The sequence below is a fragment of the Mugil cephalus genome, chromosome 20, assembly GCF_022458985.1.
Source record: "Mugil cephalus isolate CIBA_MC_2020 chromosome 20, CIBA_Mcephalus_1.1, whole genome shotgun sequence".
Classification (NCBI taxonomy): domain Eukaryota; kingdom Metazoa; phylum Chordata; class Actinopteri; order Mugiliformes; family Mugilidae; genus Mugil; species Mugil cephalus.
In genome coordinates this window covers 2,204,943-2,228,431 of record NC_061789.1, presented here as the reverse complement: position 1 = coordinate 2,228,431, position 23,489 = coordinate 2,204,943, and the positions used below count along the sequence as shown (strand labels likewise).

General features: G+C 36.4%; 1 protein-coding gene and 2 gene segments (V, D, J or C); all 3 read right to left on the bottom strand.

Moving 5' to 3' along the window:
- LOC124997821 overlaps nucleotides 1-23,489 on the bottom strand; it is a 284,917-nt gene that overhangs the window by 6,284 nt on the left and 255,144 nt on the right. Inside the window, exon 17 of the mRNA XM_047571828.1 lies at nucleotides 180-479. Coding sequence (XP_047427784.1) covers nucleotides 180-479 — 300 coding nt within the window. The remainder of the gene's footprint in view (nucleotides 1-179; nucleotides 480-23,489) is intronic.
- Nucleotides 8,458-13,904, bottom strand: LOC124998202. The segment is given in 7 exon segments: nucleotides 8,458-8,785; nucleotides 9,839-9,981; nucleotides 10,454-10,765; nucleotides 10,862-11,161; nucleotides 11,438-11,716; nucleotides 11,848-12,138; nucleotides 13,709-13,904. Coding segments are annotated over 7 exon segments (1,359 nt in total).
- Nucleotides 18,962-19,565, bottom strand: LOC124998204. The segment is given in 2 exon segments: nucleotides 18,962-19,336; nucleotides 19,431-19,565. Coding segments are annotated over 2 exon segments (369 nt in total).

The following is a 23,489-nucleotide window of genomic DNA, read 5'->3' as shown; positions in this document are numbered from 1 at the left end:
TGCTCAGATTAACATGTAGATCCTTGCATCTGCGTAAAGAGATGATTTTGAGTCATTGATATAGGTGTAGCTCTAATATTACTAACTCATTTTGGTTAGTTAGGTTTTTGCACCTCACATCCATAAATCTGTTTCATAGCTACAGTTTGATATTCAGTGTTTTTAATTTGGTTACTTACTTCCTTTGTTCACAGTCAGCTCTTGGATAACTGGTGTCATATCTCCTCTGGCGGCAGAACATCTCACTGTGTTGACACTCTTCCACTCAGTGAGACTTTGAGTCAGTTTGCTGGTTTTGCTCTTTGTGCCAGCTTTTAAATTAATGTTGTTTGTCACAGTCTGTCCATTGACCTGCCAAGCCATATTAGTTTCAGAGACAATGGTTCCATCCTCTCCACTCACGACACACTCCAACTCTACCTGGTTGTTGTTAAACACTTTTATAGGATTTGGAGATTTCAGTGTCACTGTGAATGGAGCTACATGAAGGGAAGAAATCATATTAATTACATATTGGCACTATTTATTTTCTCTGGAGGACAAAAGAAAAAAAAAACAGCCATCTTAGTATTAGCTTCAGATTTACATATGTTAATCACTATTTACCTTCTGAGATCTTTTTGGTATATTTTTGTCCTTTGTGAGTCACCTCACAAGTGTACACAGCTTTACTGTCCCAGTCTGTTTTGTCGACTTTCAGGACACTGATAGATGAATATCCATTTTGAACGTCTTTGGGGCTCCAAGCAGTGAAGCCAGTGACAGTGTTTCCATTCTTTTTCCAGCTGAATTCCACTTTTTGAGGGTTAAACTCCTCAGCAGTACACACCAGAGTCTGTTTGTCTCCAGTTGGTGTTGATAGCAAAGTTACCTTTGGTGGAATTGCTGAATAGAGAGAAAAATACACAATTTTGTCATTTTATGTTTAATAATTGACAACATCTACAGTTAATATTATTTTCCAGTTACCTGAGACTGATATAGAAATGATAGAGAAATATTTTAAAATTAAAAGTTACATACGTTTATTAAACTGCACAAGTCCATTTCCTCCAGGGTGAGTCACAGAACAATTGTAAGGCAATGAAAGAGAATCAGATCTGGATACTTTGATCACACTGACTCCTGTATATTTGTTATTATTTGGTCCTGAAATATATTGCTGAGAATCCAAACTGGTTCCTCCTTCATTGGTCCACGTAAAAGTAAGACTCCCTGGGTTGAAGTCAAGAGCGAGACAACCAAGAGTGACCTGATCTCCAGCCCCAGAATCACACTGACGCAGAGGGAACACAGTCGGTGGGGAAGCTGTTACTGTAAAAGAAGACGGTGTTCGAAATATATAAATACACAAAAATGTAGTTTAAAAACGCATGCATCACCAAGAGCTGTTCAAAAACGTGATGACAAAAATTACAAGAAAGAGCAATCAAGTCTTTTACATGTGTCTTCCACAGTTTAAATGATACAATTCTTTATAAATTCATCTTTTATCACTATTATTTTATCTTTTGATTGGGTAAAAAATATGAATAAGTTAAAAAAAGAGAGAGCAAAAGAGCTTTTTATAATCTTAAATCATTATTATTTATTACATTTTTTAGTTTATTTTAGTTTGGCTTGTTTTCTATTATGTAATACAATTACAAGCACAAAAACCTGAGAATGTATTGTTGCAAACTACACATCATGTCATTTAATAATACGATGAATTAAAAATAATTTAACCATCACTGCAAATTTGTGCGTGTGATGATTTTGATTGTCTTTCTTCTTTCTTTTCCCTTGTTTTTGTCTTTTAGTCAAGGTTGAGTTGTTTCCTTACATATTTCAAACACAATTTAAAGGACACAATTTTTACAAGTTTTTTTTTATCTATTACTTTATCTTTGTATCTGGCAAAAACACAAATAAGTTAAAAAGGAGAGAAAGAGAGATTTCTCTCTATTATTAGTATTTTAATTATGCAATACAACTACAACCATAAAAATGTGAAAGTGTGTTGTTCCAAACTGCACATCATGTCATTAGATAATACAATTAATTACAAATAATTTAACTGTCACCGCAAATTTGTGCATATGATGATTTGAATTATCTTTCTTTTCCCTTGTTTTTGGTGTTCAGTCAAGGTTGAGCTGTTTTCTTACACATCTCAGTCATGATTTAGAGGATATAACTTTTACAAGTTTATTTTTTCTCACTATTATTTTATCTTTGCATCTGGTAAAAACTCAAATAAGTTAAACATGATCATTTACATTGCCATTATTTTATTTTATTTTTAATTTTTGTTATGAAGAAATACAGTTACAATATAAAAAAACTATTATATTGTAAAACCACACATCAGGTCATTAAATAATCAATTCATTATTAATTAATGATTAATTACAACTTAACAATGCAATTTTGTGCATATGATGATTTTAATTATTTCTTCTTTCTTTTTTCTCCCTCTGTTTCTATTTTTTTAGTCAAGGTTGAGTTTCTTCAGTGAAACACGTACCGTTTCTTTAACTTCCTCTAAAGTAAATATACCACACCACATTTTATTTCTAATTTTAGTTTTACTGCGACAGTTTACACTGTTACATTGTACTGTAGTTATGACCCATATTTATGTCATTTATACGGTATAAATACCAGATGTAATGCAAAAATATACACAAGCATGTAGATTTTCATCTTCAGGTCGGTAACATTAACATTAATATTACATCAAACACCGTCCTGAATTAATTGATAATAATTTAGAAGAATAATTTCTAATAATTTTAAAGAAACTGCCGCATTAAAAACATCTGGTCAGCTCTGCTTCATCTGCTCTGTCAGTTTAAATTTAAAGAACATATGAACTGAACTGTTTTTTCTCAATAAACACAATTTCAAATAAAATCTAAAGAAGTCTCTGCAGATATTAAGTTTAAATGTGACTTACCTGAAGATACTGTGACCATCGTTCCTTTACCCCAGTAGTCGAAGTAAACATCACAGTGCTACGTCCCCATTCACTGGCTGAACAAAAACCTGGAGCACCTGGAAAAACAAGTAAAAACCCTGAGAAATGTTTGAAATCAACACAAATCCTGCTCAGTGTGATACTGTGGTGTCACCCTGTGAGGTTAAGTTTTGTTCAGATTTTTTATCATGAGTCTAATCTAAGATTTACAGGCAGATAACATTTCTATTTGGACACAGACTTTGACTTGAAACTGTTAATTAATTAACTTTTAAATATAAAAAAGCTCATTCAAATAATCTAAACATATTAGTTACCTGATTCTCCAGCAAGAAACCTTTTCTTCCTCATTTTTAAATAAAAATTACAGATGATAGAGAAGTTTTGTGCTCGTAGGTTTTTGTATGGGTGTATATCTCAGTGCCACCATAGTAATACACTGTGAAAAACCCTCATACAAAAACCACACACAGTTTCCTGGAGAGTAGAGGGAGGAAACTTCAACTGTCATCTGTCGTAAAAAATCAACAACTTCACTTCTAATCAGCAAAGTTATGTTTCAGTATTAAGTACATTCTCTCGATGCATCTTTTTCTGCATTTTCTCCATTTTTTAAAAGTATTAACACTTGATCATTATTTATATTCTGTGCAGGTTTTTCTCAGCGTCTCAGACTCACGTAGAAATCATGTAGACAGATTCTGAAATTAAAGGTTAAGAAATGTGGAAACATTTTAAGACAAATAATTTCTGTCCTTAATGACCATGTTCAATTTTGCATGTATTTTTATTTTTCTGGAAATTTGAATTAAATAGATTTTTGTTCTAAACTTTTATCACACTGACACAAACTTAACCCTCCTATTGTCTTTGGCACTAAATGTTTAACGTCTCTAAATATAAATATATCTTAACTCAGAAATCATACTTTTTTTTGCTTTAATGGGGACACTGACACTGGTCCCAACATAATACATGTTATTATTCATAATGATAGTTTTAATGATAGTTTTTCATACTAAATGTTGTAGAGAACAAGATTATGTACTTGAGCATATTTACTTTACTTAATTTAAGGTCAATTAGTGACATTTTATGGTAATCTGCATATTTCTCAAGTAACAGATATTCTGGATGAATATTTGGGTGTCAACAAACAAATATAAAGTACCTGACGGACTAAACTTTTTTTTTTTTTTTTTAAACTGTGATCATATTTTGGAGGTTTAAATCGGTGGGGTCCAATTGACACCAATGATAGAAAGTGTTTGAAGAGTGTAATAAAGGTTGTAAAAATGGTGCTGGGAGGCTTAAACATGCAAATGATGCTAGTGTCTATAAACAGTAGAGAAAATGTTTGCTTCATAAGCACTCACATTACTGGAATAGTTTAAAATATTTAAAATGTTAAAATTGGTATCATGCTTTCCTTCCAGATGTTTGCAGTCAGGTTCTTATTGAGTCTGAACCAGTCTTATTTCCATCTCACTCTCATACTAATGATTTAATATTTTTCGCACTCTTGAATTCCCACTTGGCACTAATTAGTTGTAATTAGTTCCCATCAGACCCAGACCAACTTTCCTCCACAAAACACATCAAAAAGCATTTGTATTATTTTATTTATTTTGGTTGTGGCTCTACAACAACTGAGCTAGTGTGAGCAATTTTCCATGTGGATGTATAAAGTCTGTCTAAGAGGCATAACATCAAAACATCCAATTCAAGTTCACATACCTCAAAACCATAAAACCATACAAGTAAAAATACTTTCTACTGTATGAAGTGAGCTTTTCACTGGACTGCCTGGTGTCCCCTGTATTAAATGGCACCTTGTTGATGAGTTAAAGACTCACTTTGCTTTACATTCCAGTTGAGTGAGAGAAGTAGAAAACCTGAGTAAATGCTGCCATCTGGTGGGGAGCTCTTTGTCACAATGAAATTGTTGCTGGGTCTTGATATAGCAAGTGGTGGAGTGAGGATTTACTCAAGGTTTTTCATTTTCCTTCATTTCATTTCCTTGCAGCACCTGTGATGTTTGACAAACTGAAGCAGGTGATAACGAACAAATGACACATCGGACTGTCTTCAGGGAATGTCGTGAGGCCTGGCCAGAGCAGTTGGAATTTAGGAGGTAGACTCACAAACTTGTTTCCATCCTCAAGTGGTGTTTATTTACAAAGTGTCTCCATGATACACATGTAACCAATAAAAATATATATATCCATCTACAAAAATGTACAAAAATAAACACGACTTAACTGAATCAAACTAAACTTATAGCAACGTAAATTACCTTAAATAACATAATGTGCTACTCCATAGTTCCTCCCTCCTAGGGTTGGCAAGCCACTGTTAAATAGTGCTGTTATCAGCACTTAGCTGCATCCAATTGGAATATAACATTATGCGGGTACGTTTACCTTCTCTTCTGAAACAAGAGGGAAGTGGAAAGGTTGTCAATTTACTCCTTACATAGCAACGACATTCACATTCAGCTTAACCTTTTGTCCCTTTTCACTATCTCTATCAAATCTCAACCCAAAAATAAACCATACCATAATTCCCCAAACACTCTCATGAATGGTTGAGTCTGGCAACCTCCTTGATGAACTCACCAAGACCTTGAAAGCAGGAAATGAGCTGACATTTCCTCCTTTTGTTCCCTGGAACACATGGTGAGTAAGGTAACTAATTCAAAATGCAAATTTAAAACAAACTCATTTTAAACTTATAGATACTTGCCTGAGTCTGATTTTAACTGAAAATGACCCTAGATTGTCAAAAAAAAAAAAAAAAACGGGATAGTCTGCAACTTACGGAACAAAGGTGGAATAGAGTAAATACATATTAAATGATTAACTGAAATGGTCAATGGGACAAATGGTATGTTCTCACCCATTTTGTCACAGGGAGCATGCACTGTGAGTGAAGGGAAACTCAGAGGTGATTTTAGAAACCTATAAACTGTCTGGGACTGCCCTCTTGTGGTCTTTATTTGCACCTACGTATGCTACTATATATATATATATATATATAAAAAAAAAATGGTTTGCGACCTCAGAAGGAGACTACAAACTCCTGGAAGAAAAACAAAGAAACAAATCTATCTATCTATCTATCTATCTATCTATCTATCTATCTATCTATCTATCTATCTATCTATCTATCTACTGTATGTGATATAAAAAATACATGTAAACATAAAATTATGGGAATAAATATTATTTCAATATTAACACAATTTTTGAGATATTTGATATGAAATACTATATGTGCTACATATGTGCTTTAAATGTAAATCATACATATATCTATTATGGATATACTGTATGTTTAGAGAACACCCAGCTGACATAGGCACAGACTTCCCCACCAGATGGCAGCATTTACTCAGGTTTTCTACTTCTACTTGATGAAGCAAAGTTAACTTTAGCTCACCAACAAGCTCGCATTTACAGTTTTTTTTTTCCCAATTGGTTTATCTCATTTCTTGAAACAGAAATTACATTCTCAAAATAACATGGACAAATCACAACAGAATTTAATTTCTCATTCACTTCTTTAAGTTGAAAATGTCTTAGTACTTGCAAATGATTAAGTACAGGTAACCTACATTTAGCACAATTTCCAATTGAATAGATCTTGTTTAAACTGATCAGTCTAGTGGTTGTTCCCTTCAAAACAGATCAGAATACATTTCATTGTATGGTCTGTTTAAAATTAGCCAAGAACATAATACCATAAACCATAAATACCATACAGGAAAATTAGGATCAAATAGCCACCTACTTATTTAGAGAGAGAGAGAGAGTCTGTGTGTGTGTGTGTGTGTGTGTGTGTGTGTGTGTGTAAAGCAACAATACAATCACACTGGTAACTTATTCTGTAATAAATACATAAGGCATGATTCGTGCTGCAATCCTACAAGACAATGGCACAGTCCAAAATGTCAATTCTAAAACCATCTCCACAATAGGCCAGATACTGAACAAGGATCAGATGAGCATGAAGCAAATTTACAGGGTATAGAGGAACTCTGATAGAGGCAAAGAGCTGCATTACCAGTATGTACATGTAAGTCACTTAATGGTTGTCTGTGGTTATAACCTTTTTACAGTTAAGCTGTGGTTCCTATTTTTTTTTTTTTGTCTTTAGTACCCCCTTTACCTGATTTCTGAATCCAAGCATTTGCTTTATCTGCCTTGTGGAATATGATTGTTAATAATACTGATTACTAATATGTTTGGATTATTTGAATGAGCTGGTTTTATGTGAACAAATAGAGATGTTATCTTCCTGTAAATCTTAAAAAACACACAGGATAAAAAATCTGAAGGTGGAGGAGTTTTCCTGCTGAATGAGTTGAAACACCCCATAATGAAAACCCAGAGGGAGTGTTGCTGTTATGTCTTTTCTGAGATCTGAATCAGGCTTCTACACAAAATATGCCTTAAAATATTGTACTTTCTAGTCCACAATAATAATAAATAGTTTATAATATGAAAAGCTTTAACAATACATGGTCAAATATTTAAACAGCATTTTATTTTATATTTGTCTTCTGACATTCTGACATTTTATTTCTAGTTCCTCCCTCTCAGCATCTCACATGGTTTAATGTCAATGAATATTTCAAGGATGCTAAATATTTCACCAAACATCTTCCACCACCTCAACCTTTCACTGCACTTCAATCTACTTAGTTAACTTTGGTTGGTTTTCCACAAAATGGTAGTGAGTTAGTTGCTTATGCTTATGCGTAACTTTTGTGCTCTTAATATCTTAATATATTCTTTTTTGCTTACATTTTTTTGTCATCTAAATTTTCTATGCCCTAATACTGTGAAAGCTAAATTCCCCATTGTGGATCATTAATTATTATAATTTTATGGCCAAAGGAGTGAAGTCCTAAGAACAGCTAGATGTTTAAGAATGTTCTTTCTTCTTTTTTTGGTTTGACAATTTGAATCCACATTTATTCTGACCTTTGCCTGATGTGAACCTCTTTCTGCTGAAAGCATGTGGGTAATTTCATGCTTGGATACAGGCAGATATGCAAATATGTAGCGTAGAGACAGATGCAGATGTTGCTTCTAGGAAATGTATTTCTATTTCAGTGCTGCAGGTGTGGTCCCAGAGGTGCAGAGAGAGCGGGGACGTGTCTCTCTAAGGATGACAAATTTAGACAGAGCAGGAAACTGAACCCCTGCAGACTTTAACTGACAACAAAAGTTCACAGTACGTTGCCTTCACATGCTGTTATTTTAGATGTTCTTAGAGCCCTGTGTTGAGACTGAAACAACAGAAGAAAATCCTCAGAGACGTTTTATGTTTCTCACACTCATCACTAACAATTCCTTAAAAACAGATGAGCAAATGTTTAAAGAAAAATACTGTCAACATGAAACTGAAGAGTCTCTACTACAGTTATTTTCATTGACATTTTAACAAGACACTGAGAAACGGAACACATTCAATTTTTTTTTGTTTTTATTTATTTTTTTCAAATGTTTTTTTTCTTGCAGTTTACAAACTTGCTATTTACAGTAAGAACAATTGTATGTTAATTATCTCTCAATTTCTTTGATCAGTCATAATAGGAGAGATAGATAGATAGATAGATAGATAGATAGATAGATAGATAGATAGACAGATAGATAGATAGATAGATAGATAGATAGATAGATAGATAGATAGATAGATAGATAGATAGATAGATAGATAGATATTGATTTAGCAGATAAACAACAGATAAATGATTATGTACATGTTAAATGAAAAAGGTCGATGCTTCCAGTCCATCCTTCAGTGTTTTTTGACCTGAAAACCAAGAAAACATCAAACTATTAAAATGTATCTGTATTACATTCAGTAATCCAACACAGACAGTCTCTGTTTCTTTAATGCTGTGCATAGTTGTGGCTTGGACGGCTGCACACAAAAGTTATTTAATGAATGTGGATTCATTAAACAACGACTGGACAAATCAATCAAATCGGACTTTATGAGAGCAAATCCAGAGGGCCCGTCTCAAGGTGGAAAACATTAGGACCAAGAATTCATGAATCAGTTATGACTCCCAAGTCAGACCAATTCTGGAAACACATTCAGGAAGAAAACGTGGGGAAGGTTTGGAACCCACGATGTGCAAACTATTCATGAACCTCTTAGATCCCATCTGAAGGATGTCACACCAAAAATCACCTGAAAAACCAGAGCAGTTCTGGAAGTGCACACGGTCGATGAACATGCATATCTTTGAGTTGCAGTGGGTCAGTAGAATTTATTAATGATGTGTCAGAGATATTCTGAAGTGTATGGAGATATACTGTCTGCTCTGATTCTTCCAGATGAAGCAGACGGTGGATGATGATTCACAGAACAGAGGGACAATGACTCAACATGTTCTCTGGATGTATCTCAGGGGATTTGGAGGTAAAGAAGTGGAATAGTCTGCAAAGTCTGAGTCAGTCAGCTGATCTCAGCTCAACAAACAGCATTTTACTTGCTGAAGGCAAAACTAAAGGTAGAAGACCCACAAGGCATCTGCAGTAGAGGCCCGGCAACGGATGGTAAAGGAGAAAACCCACTGACCCATCCCACCAGGATGTTCATGGGTTCCAGACTTGAGGCAGTCTATTGTTTTAACATTTTATTTATGAAGAGGTTTATTTGACCAGCCACCTTTGAGCCTGTGTCAATAAAGGACTGTGTATGAAAAATAGTTGGAACTTTATGGTTAATGATAAAATTCACTCTGTACTGTTGAGAGTTTCTATTCTTGTCTATGAAGATGAAAACAGGACAAAATAAAATAAAAAACATATTCAGCCCTTTAAAAAGCTGAAACTCTGAAGTGTTCTCCATGTTTACCTTGATCAGGCTGAATATCATGCTATAGAGGAGAGAGAATATGAAGAGGACTATGAAGGAGGAGGATGTGAACCACAGGCTGCTGAACTCATCCTCTTCAGTGGCATTGTCCGTGCAGTTCACAGCAAATTGTGATTCTGGTTCTAAAGAACAATATAAGAAGAGGGAGGTACAGTATAGACGGTTAGATGAGTAAGATGCATGTATGCACATTTTTTTATTACCATTATTATCATGGCAACACACTCGTTGTCTCTCAATGACCAGCTGAACTACAGACTGGTAAAGCAAGGCTCTTCTGAAAACTATTCATACAAAGTGAGTGTTTGTGCTTGTTTTAAGATGTTGTCATTCACATACACACGTAACAAACGTTTCTCAATGCAACATTTATTTGAAACAATCAGCACACTCAGCAAGCTGCTGGACAATGTGACAAAAACAGATCTGAAACACACCACGACACAACGACAAAGAAATACAAACTTTTTGTCCATTCACAGAGACTGAGGACATCACAGAGTGAACAGAGTTTTCATGACACAGAGACTGAATGACACATCAGCACAAAATACAACAATTAAAGTTACTTTGCTTCACATTCACATGAGTTACCCGTGGCCTTAGACACTCCTTGAGGTTTCATATGCCCATCGCTACCAGCAGACCAGACGTTACAGTGGAACATCTTGTGCTTGTCCCACTTTTCCTTGGTGGTGATGTAAAGACTTGTAACTGAGTAGCCATCTTTGGTCTTCTGAGGAGGGAAGTTGATGCCGTCAGTAAAGACTCCATCATCTTCTTTCCAGGCGATGTAGTAATCCTGCAGCACAGGACTGGAGACCAGACACACCAGAGTGACCTCAGCTGAGTTTTCAGTGAACTTGTCTGGAAGGATGTGAACCGTCACTTTTGTGTTTGTCGTATCTGAAACAGAGACAAGGAGATTCATGACTGAGTTGAAATCAACAACAATAACAACACATACCCGTAATAGTCACTCTATATCATATGGTTACTTACCTCCTTTGTTCACAGTCAGCTCTTGGATAACTGGTGTCATATCTTCTCTGGTGGCAGAACATCTCACTGTGTTGATACTCTTCCAGTCAGTGAGGTTTCGAGTCAGTTTGCTGAGTTTGCCTTGTGCGATATCTTGTGTATTAATGTTGTTTGTCACAGTGTGTCCATCGATCTCCCAAGTGATTGTAGTTCCAGATACAATGGTGCCGTCCTGTCCAGTGACGTTACACTCCAACTGTACCTGGTTGTTGTTGAATAATATTTTGGGACTTGGGTGGTTCAGAGTCACTCTGATGGGAGCTACATGAACAGAAATAAAAGCAAAAAAACAGTTAAAAAAAAAAAAAAAAAAAAAAAATATATATATATATATATATATATATATATATTTAAATATATGTTAAACGCTTTTATAGGATCTGGAGATTTCAGTGTCACTGTGAAAGGAGCTACATGAAGGGAAGAAATCATATTAATTACATATTAGCACAAATTATTTTCTCCGGAGGACAAAAGAAAAAAAAACCAGCAATCTTAGTATTAGCTTCAGATTTACATATGTTAATCACTATTTACCTTCTGAGATCTTTTTGGTATATTGTTGTCCTTTGTGAGTCACCTCACAAGTGTACACAGCTTTACTGTCCCAGTCTCTTTTGTCGACTTTCAGGACACTGACAGATGAATATCCATTTTGAACGTCTTTGGGGCTCCAAGCAATGAAGCCAGTGACAGTGATTCCATTCTTTTTCCAGCTAAATTCCACTTTTTCAGGGTTAAACTCCTCAGCAGTACACACCAGAGTCTGTTTGTCTCCAGTTGGTGTTGATAGCAAAGTTACCTTTGGTGGATTTGCTGAATGGAGAGAAAAATACACAATTGTGTCATTTTATGTTTGACAACATCTTCAGTCAATATTAATTTCCAGTTACCTGAGACTGATATAGAAATGATAGAGAAATACTTTAAAATTAAATGTTACATACGTTTATTAAACTGCACAAGTCCATTTCCTCCAGGGTGAGTCACAGAACAATTGTAAGGCAAAGAAAGAGAATCAGGTCTGGATACTTTGATCACACTGACTCCTGTATATTTGTTATTATTTGGTCCTGAAATATATTGTTGAGAATCCAAACTGGTTCCTCCTTCGTCGGTCCACGTAAAAGTAAGACTCCCTGGGTTGAAGTCATGAGCGAGACAACCAAGAGTGACCTGATCTCCAGCCCCAGAATCACACTGACGCAGAGGGAACACAGTCGGTGGGGAAGCTGTTCCTGTAAAAGAAGACGAAGTGTGAAATATATAAATACACAAAAATGTAGTTTAAAAACGCATGCATCATCAAGAGCTGTTCAAAAATGTGAAGACAAAAATTACAAGAAAGAGCAATCAAGTCTTTTACATGTGTCTTCCACAGTTTAAATGATACAATTCTTTATAAATTCATCTTTTATCACTATTATTTTATCTTTTGATCGGGTAAAAAATATGAATAAGTTAAAAAAAGAGAGCAAAAGAGCTTTTTAAAATCTTAAATCATTATTATTTATTACATTTTTTAGTTTGTTTTAGTTTGGCTTATTTTCTATTATGTAATACAATTACAAGCACAAAAACCTGAGAATGTATTGTTGCAAACTACACATCATGCCATTAGATAATACGATGAATTAAAAATAATTTAACCATCACTGCAAATTTGTGCGTGTGATGATTTTGTTTTTCTTTCTTCTTTCTTTTCCCTTGTTTTTGTCTTTTAGTCAAGGTTGAGCTGTTTTCTTACAAATTTCAAACACGATTTAAAGGACACAATTTTTACAAGTTTTTTTTATCTATTACTTTATCTTTGTATCTGGTGAAAACACAAATAAGTTAAAAAGGAGAGAAAGAGAGATTTCTCTCTATTATTAGTATTTTAATTATGCAATACAACTACAATCATAAAAATGTGAAAGTGTGTTGTTCCAAACTGCACATCATGTCATTAGATAATACAATTAATTACAAATAATTTAACTGTCACCGCAAATTTGTGCATATAATGATTTGAATTATCTTTTTTTCCCCTGTTTTTGGTGTTCAGTCAAGGTTGAGCTGTTTTCTTACACATCTCAGTCATGACTTAGAGTATATAACTTTTACAAGTTTATTTTTTCTCACTGTTGTTTTATCTTTGCATCCGGTAAAAACACAAATAAGTTAAACATGATCATTTACATTGCCATTATTTAATTTTATTTTTTCATTTTTTTATGAAGAAATACAGTTACAACATAAAACAAACTATTATATTGTAAAACTACATATCAGGTCGTTAAATAATTAATTAATTAATTATTAATAAATGATTAATTACAACTTAACAATGCAATTTTGTTCATATGATGATTTGAATTATTTCTTTTTTCTTTTTTCTCCCTCTGTTTCTAGTTTTTTAGTCAAGGTTGAGTTGTTTCAGTGAAACACGTACCGTTTCTTTAACTTCCTCTAAAGTAAATATACCACACCACATTTTATTTCTAATTTTAGTTTTACTGCGACAGTTTAAACTGTTACATTGTACTGTAGTTATGTCCCATATTTATGCCATTTATACGGTATAAATACCAGATGTAATGCAAAAATATACACAAGCCGTCCTGAATTAATTGATAATAATTTAGAACAATATTTTCTAATTATTTTAAAGAAACTGCCGTAAAAACATCTGGTCAGATCTGCTTCATCTGCTCTGTCAGTTTAAATTTAAAGAACATATGACCTGAATGTTTTTTCCTCAATAAACACAATTTAAAATAAAATCTAAAGAAGTCTCTGCAGATATTAAGTTTAAATGTGACTTACCTGAAGATACTGTGACCATCGTTCCTTTACCCCAGTAGTCAAAAGCATCACAGTGCTACGTCCCCATTCACTGGCTGAACAAAAACCTGGAGCACCTGGAAAAACAAGTAAAAATCCTGAGAAATGTTTGAAATCAACATAAATCCTGCTCAGTGTGATACTGTGGTGTCACTCTGTGAGGTTAAGTTTTGTTCAGATTTTTTATCATGAGTCTAATCTAAGATTTACAGGCAGATAACATTTCTATTTGTACACAGGCTTTGACTTGAAACTGTTAATTAATTAACTTTTAAATATAAAAAAGCTCATTCAAATAATCTAAACATATTAGTTACCTGATTCTCCAGCAAGAAACCTTTTCTTCCTCATTTTTAAATAAAAATTGCAGATGATAGAGAAGTTTTGTGCTCATAGGTTTTTGTATGGGTGTATATCTCAGTGCACCCCAGTTATACACTGTGAAAAACCCTCATACAAAAACCACACACAGTTTCCTGGAGAGGAGAGGGAGGAAACCTCAACTGTCATCTGTCGTGAAAAATCAACAACTTCACTTCTAATCAGCAAAGTTATGTTTCAGTATTTAGCAAATTTTCTCCATGCATCTTTTTCTGCATTTTCTCCATTTTTTAAAAGTATTAACACTTGATCATTATTAATATTTTGTGCAGTGTTTTCTCTAAAGGTTAAGAAATGTGGAAACATTTTAAGACAAATAATTTCTGTCCTTAATGACGATGTTCAATTTCGCATTTATTTTTATTTATCTGGAAATTTGAATTAAATTCTTTAACATTTTTGTTCTAAACTTGTATCACACTGACACAAACGTAACCCTCCTAATGTCTTTGGCACTAAATGTTTAACGTCTCTAAATACAAATATATATTAACTCAGAAATCATACTTTTTTTTTTGCTTCATATTTAATGACTTTTCATGATTTAATGGTGACACTGACACTGGCCCCAACATAATACATGTTATTATTCATAATGATAGTTGTAATCATAGTTTTTCATACTAAATGTTGTAGAGAACAAGAATATGTACTTGAGCATATTTACTTTACTTAATTTAAGGTCAATTAGTGACATTTTATGGTAATCTGCATATTTCTCAAGTAACAATGACAAATATTTGGGTGTCAACAAACAAATATAAAGTACCTGACGGACTAAACTTTTTCATTTAATCATTTTTTAAACTGTGATCATCTTTTGGAGGTTTAAATCGGTGGGGTCCAATTGACACCAATGATAGAAAGTGTTTGAAGAGTGTAATAAAGGTAAAAATGGTGCTGGGAGGCTTAAACCAGCAAATGATGCTAGTGTCTATAAACAATAGAGAAAATGTTTGCTTCATAAGCACTCACATTACTGGAATAGTTTAAAATATTTAAAATGTTAAAATTGGTATCATGCTTTCCTTCCAGACGTTTGCAGTCAGACTCTTATTGAGTCTGAAACAGTCTTATTTCCATCTCACTCTCATACTAATCATTTAATATCTTTCTATCTGTTAGCCTTACACTTTTACTACACACACTTTCACTCTCTTGAATTCCACCTTGGCACTACACTAAGCTCCGCTCAACTGGCTAACAGATCTCTGTAGGACTATAATTAGTTCCCATCAGCCCCAGACCAACCTTCCTCCACAAAACACATCATAAAGAATTATTATTATTTTATTTATTTTAGTTGTGGCTCTACAACAACTGAGCTAGTGTGAGCTATTTTCCATGTGGATGTATAAAGTCTGTCTAAGAGGCATAACATCAAAACATCCAATTCAAGTTCACGTACCTCAAAACCATAAAACCATACAAGTAAAAATACTTTCTACTGTAAGAAGTGAGCTTTTCACTGGACGGCCTGGTGTCCCCTGTATTAAATGGCACCTTGTTGATGAGTTAAAGACTCACTTTGCTTTACATTCCAGCTGCGTGAGAGAAGTAGAAAACCTGAGTAAATGCTGCCATCTGGTGGGGAGCTCTTTGTCACAATGAAATTGTTGCTGGGTCTTGATATAGCAAGTGGTGGAGTGAGGATTTACTCAAGGTTTTTCATTTTCCTTCATTTCATTTCCTTGCAGCACCTGTGATGTTTGACAAATTGAAGCAGGTGATAACGAACAAATGACACATCGGACTGTCCTCAGGGAGCGTCGTGAGGCCTGGCCAGAGTAGTGGGAATTTAGGAGGTAGACTCACAAACTTGTTTCCATCCTCAAGTGTCTCCATGATACACATGTAACCAACAAAAATATATATATCCATCTACAAAATTGTACAAAAGTAAACATGACTTAACTGAATCAAACTACACTTATAGCAATGTAAATTACCTTAAATAACATAATGTGCTACTCCATCGTTCCTCCCTCCTAGGGTTGGCAAGCCACTGTTTAAATAGTGCTGTTATCAGCACTTAGCTGCATCCAGTTGGAAAATACCATCATGTAGGTACGTTTACCTTCTCCTCTGAAACAAGAGGGAAGTGGAAAGGTTGTCAATTTACTCCTTACATAACAACGACATTCACACTCAGCTTAACCTTTTGTCCCTTTTCACTATCTCTATCAATAGTGAAATTGAATTCCCTAAACACTCTCATGAATGGTTGATTCTGGCAACCTCCTTGATGAACTCACCAAGACCTTGAAAGCAGGAAATGAGCTGACATTTCCTCCTTTTGTTCCCTGGAACACATGGTGGGTAAGGTAACTAATTCAAAATGCAAATTTAAAACAAACGTATTTTAAATTATAGATACTTGCCTGAGTCTGATGTTAACTGAAAATGACATATAAATATTAAATGATTAACTGAAATGGTCAATGGGACAAATGGTATGTTCTCACCCACTTTGTCACAGGCAGCATGCAGTGTGAGTGAAGGGAAACTCAGAGGTGATTTTAGAAGCCTATAAACTGTCTGGGACTGCCCTCTTGTGGTCTTTATTTGCACCTACGTATGCTACTATATAAAAAAAATGGTTTGCGACCTCAGAGGGAGACTACAATCTCCTGGAAGAAAAACAAAGAAACAAAATAACTTCATAATCAGTTTATATCAAAAGAAATCAGAATAAGGAAAGCACAATAGATTTTCGCTGCTGTATTTTCCATCCTATGATGAAAACTGTCCTTTAATTCTCTCAGATTGTTGTTTCAGATGTGTCTCAGTGTTCTGCCACAAACTGGGTGAGAGTTTCTGATGGTGGGTTAATAAGAGAGAAAGACTCTCTATAGACCTCCGTCTGCTGGTTTAACAAGGGAGCATGAAATACATGAAGAAGAGTATCTCTAGAGGAGAGGAATATATCTGATATCCTAATGAGGATATTACCAAGAAGAAACTAAGTTTTGTATTTTACTTTATTTTATTTGTGGTCTCTTCCCCTTTCAGCATCGTTTCTATTTTTCTAAGCGTCACACTGAACAAACACTAATAAAAGTGTTTCGTATTCCTCTTATAATGAGACAAAATCTGTGATGAAGACTTTTATGATGTTAGTGTGGCTCGATTTTTAATCTCCAAGCACACTAAACATGAACACTGGAGGTTTTTGTACAGCTACTCAACCAACTTCAGTCACTGTGACTCTCGAGCACAATAATAAACAGCAGAATCTTCAGTCTTCAGACTGTTCATCTGCAGAAACACCTGCTTTCTGCTGTTGTCTCTGGAGATGGTGAACCGGCCTTGAACTGACTGAGAGTAGTATTTGCTACTGCTGTCAACAGTGATGAAAGCGATCCATTCCAGTCCTTTTCCAGGAGCCTGTCTGACCCAAACTGTCCAGTGGTCACCACTAAACCCTGAATATGTACAGGTCAGTGTGTGGGATTCTCCAGGTCTTTTAACCACTGGTCCAGACTCAGTCAGTGTTTGACCCTCAGTACCTGCAGACACACAGCTCATTACCTACTGTCATGCAGATACATTGTCTTTTTGGTCACCATGTCTGTAAAGAAAATGTTTGGTTCTTACCGTCCCAGTTAACTGACAGCAAAAGAAAAACAAGCACAGTAGTGATCATTGTGGAAGTCGTTTGTCTCCGTCCAGTCTACAGTGTCTCATTCAATGATTTAGTCCCTGTCTTCAACTTTGCAACACATATGTAAAGATGAAAGAGATCAGAGTTTGCATCAATGGCTCCTCCTCAAACGGAAACACACCTCTCTCAAAATTCTGCTTGTTTCTTCTTCATTATCTTATTAGATTAATGAACAAACACAGTATCTATTCATCGAGCAGAAGCTTTTTAGAATCGATAACAGGAGCAGGATGAATTTTTACTGTTAAAACACATGTTGATGGAAGACCTTAAATAACAGGAATTCACAAACCACATCATCAGCTGTTGACTAACGGTCTTTAGTTTCATAGTGTGTGTGTTTGTTAAGAGGTCATACTCTCTGTAGATGGGGTTTTCCATGTAAAGCCTCTCTGCTTCCAATAGTGTGTATCTTTACACACACTTCTGGTTTGAAGCTGGACAGTCTGAGGGACTCATGTTGGTTTATTAAGAGGAGTCAGTGTGCTGTGACCATACTGTCTGAGTCTCTGCCTCAGTGAGACTCACAGGATCCAGCAGCAGAGCTGCAGACAACATGTTGGTGTTGAAGGAGATCTGAAGGGCGCTCTTCTTCTGCTGCAGCTGACAGCTTCACATCAAGTCTTTCTAGGAGACTGGGAGGATGAAGACACTATAAATGGAGGATGAAGTGTTTGGTAACAAGTCAAATGGACACATTCACACTCACATCAACAGAATACTGGAGAAGGTTTGTTGAGAATGTGCTTCTCTGAATGTGTTGATAGTGTTACACTAACGTTTATTACATGAATGTGAAAAGAAGAAAGAAAATCTTTGTTGTTGTCTCTGGAGATGGTGAACCAGTGATGAACTGACTGAGAGTAGTAAACACTACTACTGATATATAAGCAATAAGCAAATAAGCAAAAATAACTTATATTCAGATTTCCTGAATCAAGAATTATGTTTGAGTCCTCCTTACTCTCTCAATTTGACTGGTTGAATGTTCTGAACAGTACAGATTTGCTTTGGGTTTGGTTTAACATCGGCTGGTAGATCTGTCTTTTATTCTTATTTATTGAGATATTTACAATTAAAATGTATACTAAAGAAGGACAGTCAATGTGTCTGTGTGTACATAGAATGTATTTGTGTAAAATTTCATACATTTTTATATTGCTGATTACAAAACATCAGATGTCATATTGACCCCTCTGTAGACTTGTTGTCTGTGGAGGTTTTTGTGCAGCTTCTCCACTGTCTTCAGTCACTGTGATAACGAGCACAGAAGTAAACAGCAGAATCTTCTACTGTCAGACTCTTGATGTCAAGGTACTGAGTGCTGCTGGACACATCCTGAGTAAAACTGAATCTACTTTGAAAGGAGCTGGCATAGGTAGCAGCAGTTGTGGCTGTGTTAATCCATCCAATGCACTCCAGAGCTTTCCCTTGTTTCTGTCGTATCCAGCTAATACTGTAGCTCGTCATGGTATAACCAGATGTGACACATGAAATCTTCACTGTCTCTCCAGGTCTCTTCACCTCAGAGGGAGGCTGGTCCAGTCTGATCTCACTCCAAACTCCTGTAAGAAAGAAGTAAAAATCATCATCTATCACATTTAAATGTATTTAAAATTGTTGAAAACATTATTTGTTATTGCACACGTGTTTTCTTACCGTGAACAGTAACTAGAAATAACAAGCCACAGATCATCATATTTTCCATCCCATCCACAGTGAACAATCAAACTTAAAGATGTCTGATGAAAGTTTTCTTTTAAAGATTTGTGAAACAGTGTCAGTCTTGTTTGTTCTCCCTCAGATTAAATGGCAGTCACTGATGATGTGTTTATAAAGAAGGAATAGTTTGCATAGACCTCCCTCTGCAGGTGTGAAAAGGAACCAGCTGATCATGTTTTGAGCATTGAGTATTTTCACAAGAGGAGAAAAGAGTTCACTCCAGTGAATCCTCCAGCTTCCACTATTCTTAGCCCTGTCCTCTTCACCATGTCCCTGCTCCCTCCATCATCCATCTGCATCTACCTCTGCATTCTCCTGGTTAAAGTCCAGCAAATCTATCATCATTAAAACTGTCTTCTATCTCAGACACTGACTCTCAAATGAAATCCAACAGGTGAAATAAATTTTTTTTTGCTCCCTTCTGTACATACGACATCATAAAACACATGCTGTTTACTCATCAAGTCAGAAGGGGTAGTTTAACCCTTTGACTTAAATGCTAAGAAACACGATTAATCACGATTAAATATCATTCATGTTAATTCTATGTTAATATTGTGTACTGCAAAAAAGGAGTATTTGGAGATACGTATTGATACAATACAAACAATGCCAGACAAAGGGTTCATAATAATCAATTTAAACACTGATGGAAGATCATAAAGAAGAGCATTTGATCAAATCTAAACTTTAACAGTAAACACCGCTGAATTCATTAGTGGTGTGAGGGCTCCCCCTCTGGTGGCTTCATGTTCCAAGTGTTCAGGCACTGACATTGACTGACAGGTATTTGTATTGTAGTGTAGTGTTATAAGTAATACACAACTGCATCCTCAGGCTGCAGATTCAGTCCTGTTATTGTCACTGAGTTGGTTGAAGTGTATATTTTCACTGTGCCTGATTTCCTCACCCAGTGTATTCCACAAAATCAACCCAAACTGATGTGCACATGCTTTTATGTGTTATGTGAAAACAGCGATGTTTAAAGTTTAAAGTTTACATTTCCTGAGATTATAACCCCTCTCTCTGTCCAAGAATATGTTTTGTATTGTCAGGATGTAGATTATTTCTTGCGTTAAACATGATATATGCAGTTTTGTTTGTGTGTTCTCGGTATCCCACATTATTTATGATCCCAGTGACTTTTTTGCAGTATAGATATTGTTTTAAATTTCCCAGACTTCCATGCAGTAATCGAAATATGACAATACCAGTAGTATACAATATATAATATTTTATGGTCCAGTAAAGCTCTAACTTTTCCCAGTATTCCAATACTCTTGCTAACTTATTACGCGCATATGTTACATGTGCTTTCCAGTGGATTTTACTGTCAATGATCACACCCAGAAATTCTCCATGTTTACATTATCAATCATGATTGATTACCTATTTTGTACTGTCATTATATTTATTATTTAATTTGGCATGAATATCATATCTTGAATAATTAAGAAATTATTTCAATAAAAAAACAAATCCTAACACACATGAAATTTCAACCTACCCCTGTTTTTTTTCTCATGTGTTCTAACAACGTTTTAATGAGACTAATAATTTACCATTACCATCAATAAAAAAAAAAAAAAATGTGGTGCTGGTAGGAGCTGGTGGTGTGTAGGGTTCTGTGCTTCCCAAATCCCCTCACTCAAGTATGACTGGGCACAGGGGGGTGCTGTGTAGATCTCTGGAGATAAGGCGGTAAGGGTGTCCCAATAGAGGAGAGAAGTCTGCCATAGGGCACGTAGTGATAGAGTGAAAACAATAATCCAGCCCTTAATAGCCGGGACTCATCAGTTCTTCTTGATGTGATCCAGCATGGGCTGGCAGGTGACAACACACATGCATGTGGGCGTTCCCTAAATATGAGTGAGACCATTACCAGCCCCCGAGAATCCCCACCCCAGTGTGGGGCGCATGGGTAACAAGACCAGAGAACCACCGAAGCCACGGGGCACGCCACACCCCAGCGCACATTGCGAGCGACGATGAACACCCCCTGACCGACCAAGTGAGCACCCCACACCCCCCAACCCACCCACCACCACCAACACCCCCCCAGCACACCCACAGCCCGCAGGGCAGCCAGAGACAACCCTTCAGCTGAGAGGACCCCCCCCCCGGGAGCCCAGCAAAGCCCTCGCTGACGGGCACCAGCCCAGTGCCCATCCAGGGACGGGCCATCCGAGCAGGAAGTCAAGGTGCCGGTCCCATGCCCCTTGCCCCCCTGGGCCAGGGAGACCACCAGAAGAGAGAACCCCCACCTGCCAGGGAGAGACCCCAGCCCCCCACAGAAGGGAGAGGGGAAGCACCGAGCCACCACCCGAACCAGTCGATACCGGATCAACCGAGTTCTCAAGGGAGCCACCACAGACCTGTCGCCATGCAGCGCTGGGAGACAAAGCCCGGCCAAGAGGACAAAGAGAACCTAGCTACCCCGACCAACCGCCATGGGGCCACAGACCACCAGCCCAAGATGCACCTGCCAGCGGAGGACCAGGCCCCCCGAGCCCTGCCAAGGGATAATGAAAAGTGAGTGTGTACCTGTTACTGTGCTTCTTCTTACTGTGTTACTGTGCATGAGATATTTTGAATATTAGCTTGAAAAAACACGTATTTTCTATCAGTGAGTGCTGCTGTGACATCTGCAGTGTTTTTGTTCTGCTCTGTGGCTTCCTGTATCACTGTGGTGCTCGAGCACAATAATAAAGTGCAGAGTCTTCGGTCGTCAAGCTGTTCATCTGCAGATACACTTGATCCACGTCGTTGTCTCTGGAGATGGTGAAACGATTCTGGACAGACGTGGAATAAGCTTTATTGCTTCCACTTGGAGCAGAAATGAAGGCAACCCACTACAGTCCTTTTCCTTCAGCTTGTCTGATCCAGCCAATAGCAGCATCACTATCTGATATTCCTGCATATGTACAGGTCAGTTTGTGGGACTCTCCATGTCGCTTCACCACTGGTTCAGACTCAGTCAGAGTCTGACTGCAAACACCTGGAAGAAAAGCAACATGATCAGAACAGAACATGAAGCTTTGACATAGAAACAGAGGAGAGCAGAAGTGTGGGATTCACCAGAGAACAGCAGCAGAAACGTTAGACATGCAGTTAAAGTCATCGTGGAAATGAGTTGTATGTCTGGTTGGTGGTTTGGTTTCCCATCAGTTAGAAGTCACATTAATAAAGATGGACAGGATCCAGATTTGCATTGACTCCTCCTCACATTGCATAAATATATAAATAACATCAATCATTTCTCATTTTCAGTACCATAGCTACCATAGGTTTTTGTACAGCTGCTCAACCAACTTAATTCACTGTGACTCTCGAGCACAATTATAAGCACAATCTTCAGTCTTCAGACTGTTTATCAGAATCAGCTGTCCTCCTGTTGTCCTTTTCCAGGAGCCTGTCTGACCCAAGCAACATATATATCACCCCCTGAGTATGTACATGTCAGTGTGTGGGATTCTCCAGGTCTTTTAACCACTGTTCCAGACTCAGTCAGTGTTTGACCCTCAGCACCTGCACAAATGGAAACAGCTCATTAAATTCAGTCACATTGTCTTCACATCAGTTTAATTGTCCAACACAGTTCCATGTCCTTACCAACCCAAGGTGCAAAACATGATGAAGAAAATAACAGGTGTGATCAGTGTAAAAGTGTGTAGATTGAGATAACTGTTGCTATGCAACACATATAAACACATCAGAGATGTGAGTCACATGTGTTATTCGTGGTGGTTTCAGCTGCAATGTGTTTAGCTCAAAGTTAGACATAAACACTTAAACACTGAACAAATTAATTTCTCTGAACGTAAGTGACCACACTCTCACTAATGCTCTTTATTATTATATTATTTTATTATTATTAAATGAATGTATGTATGACTAGGGCATTTTTACAGACACAATGCTTTCATAAAATCTTCATCAAATCAAATCGAGTGACAGTCTTCAATTATTCCATTCATAGTTTCTTAAGGTGCTTTC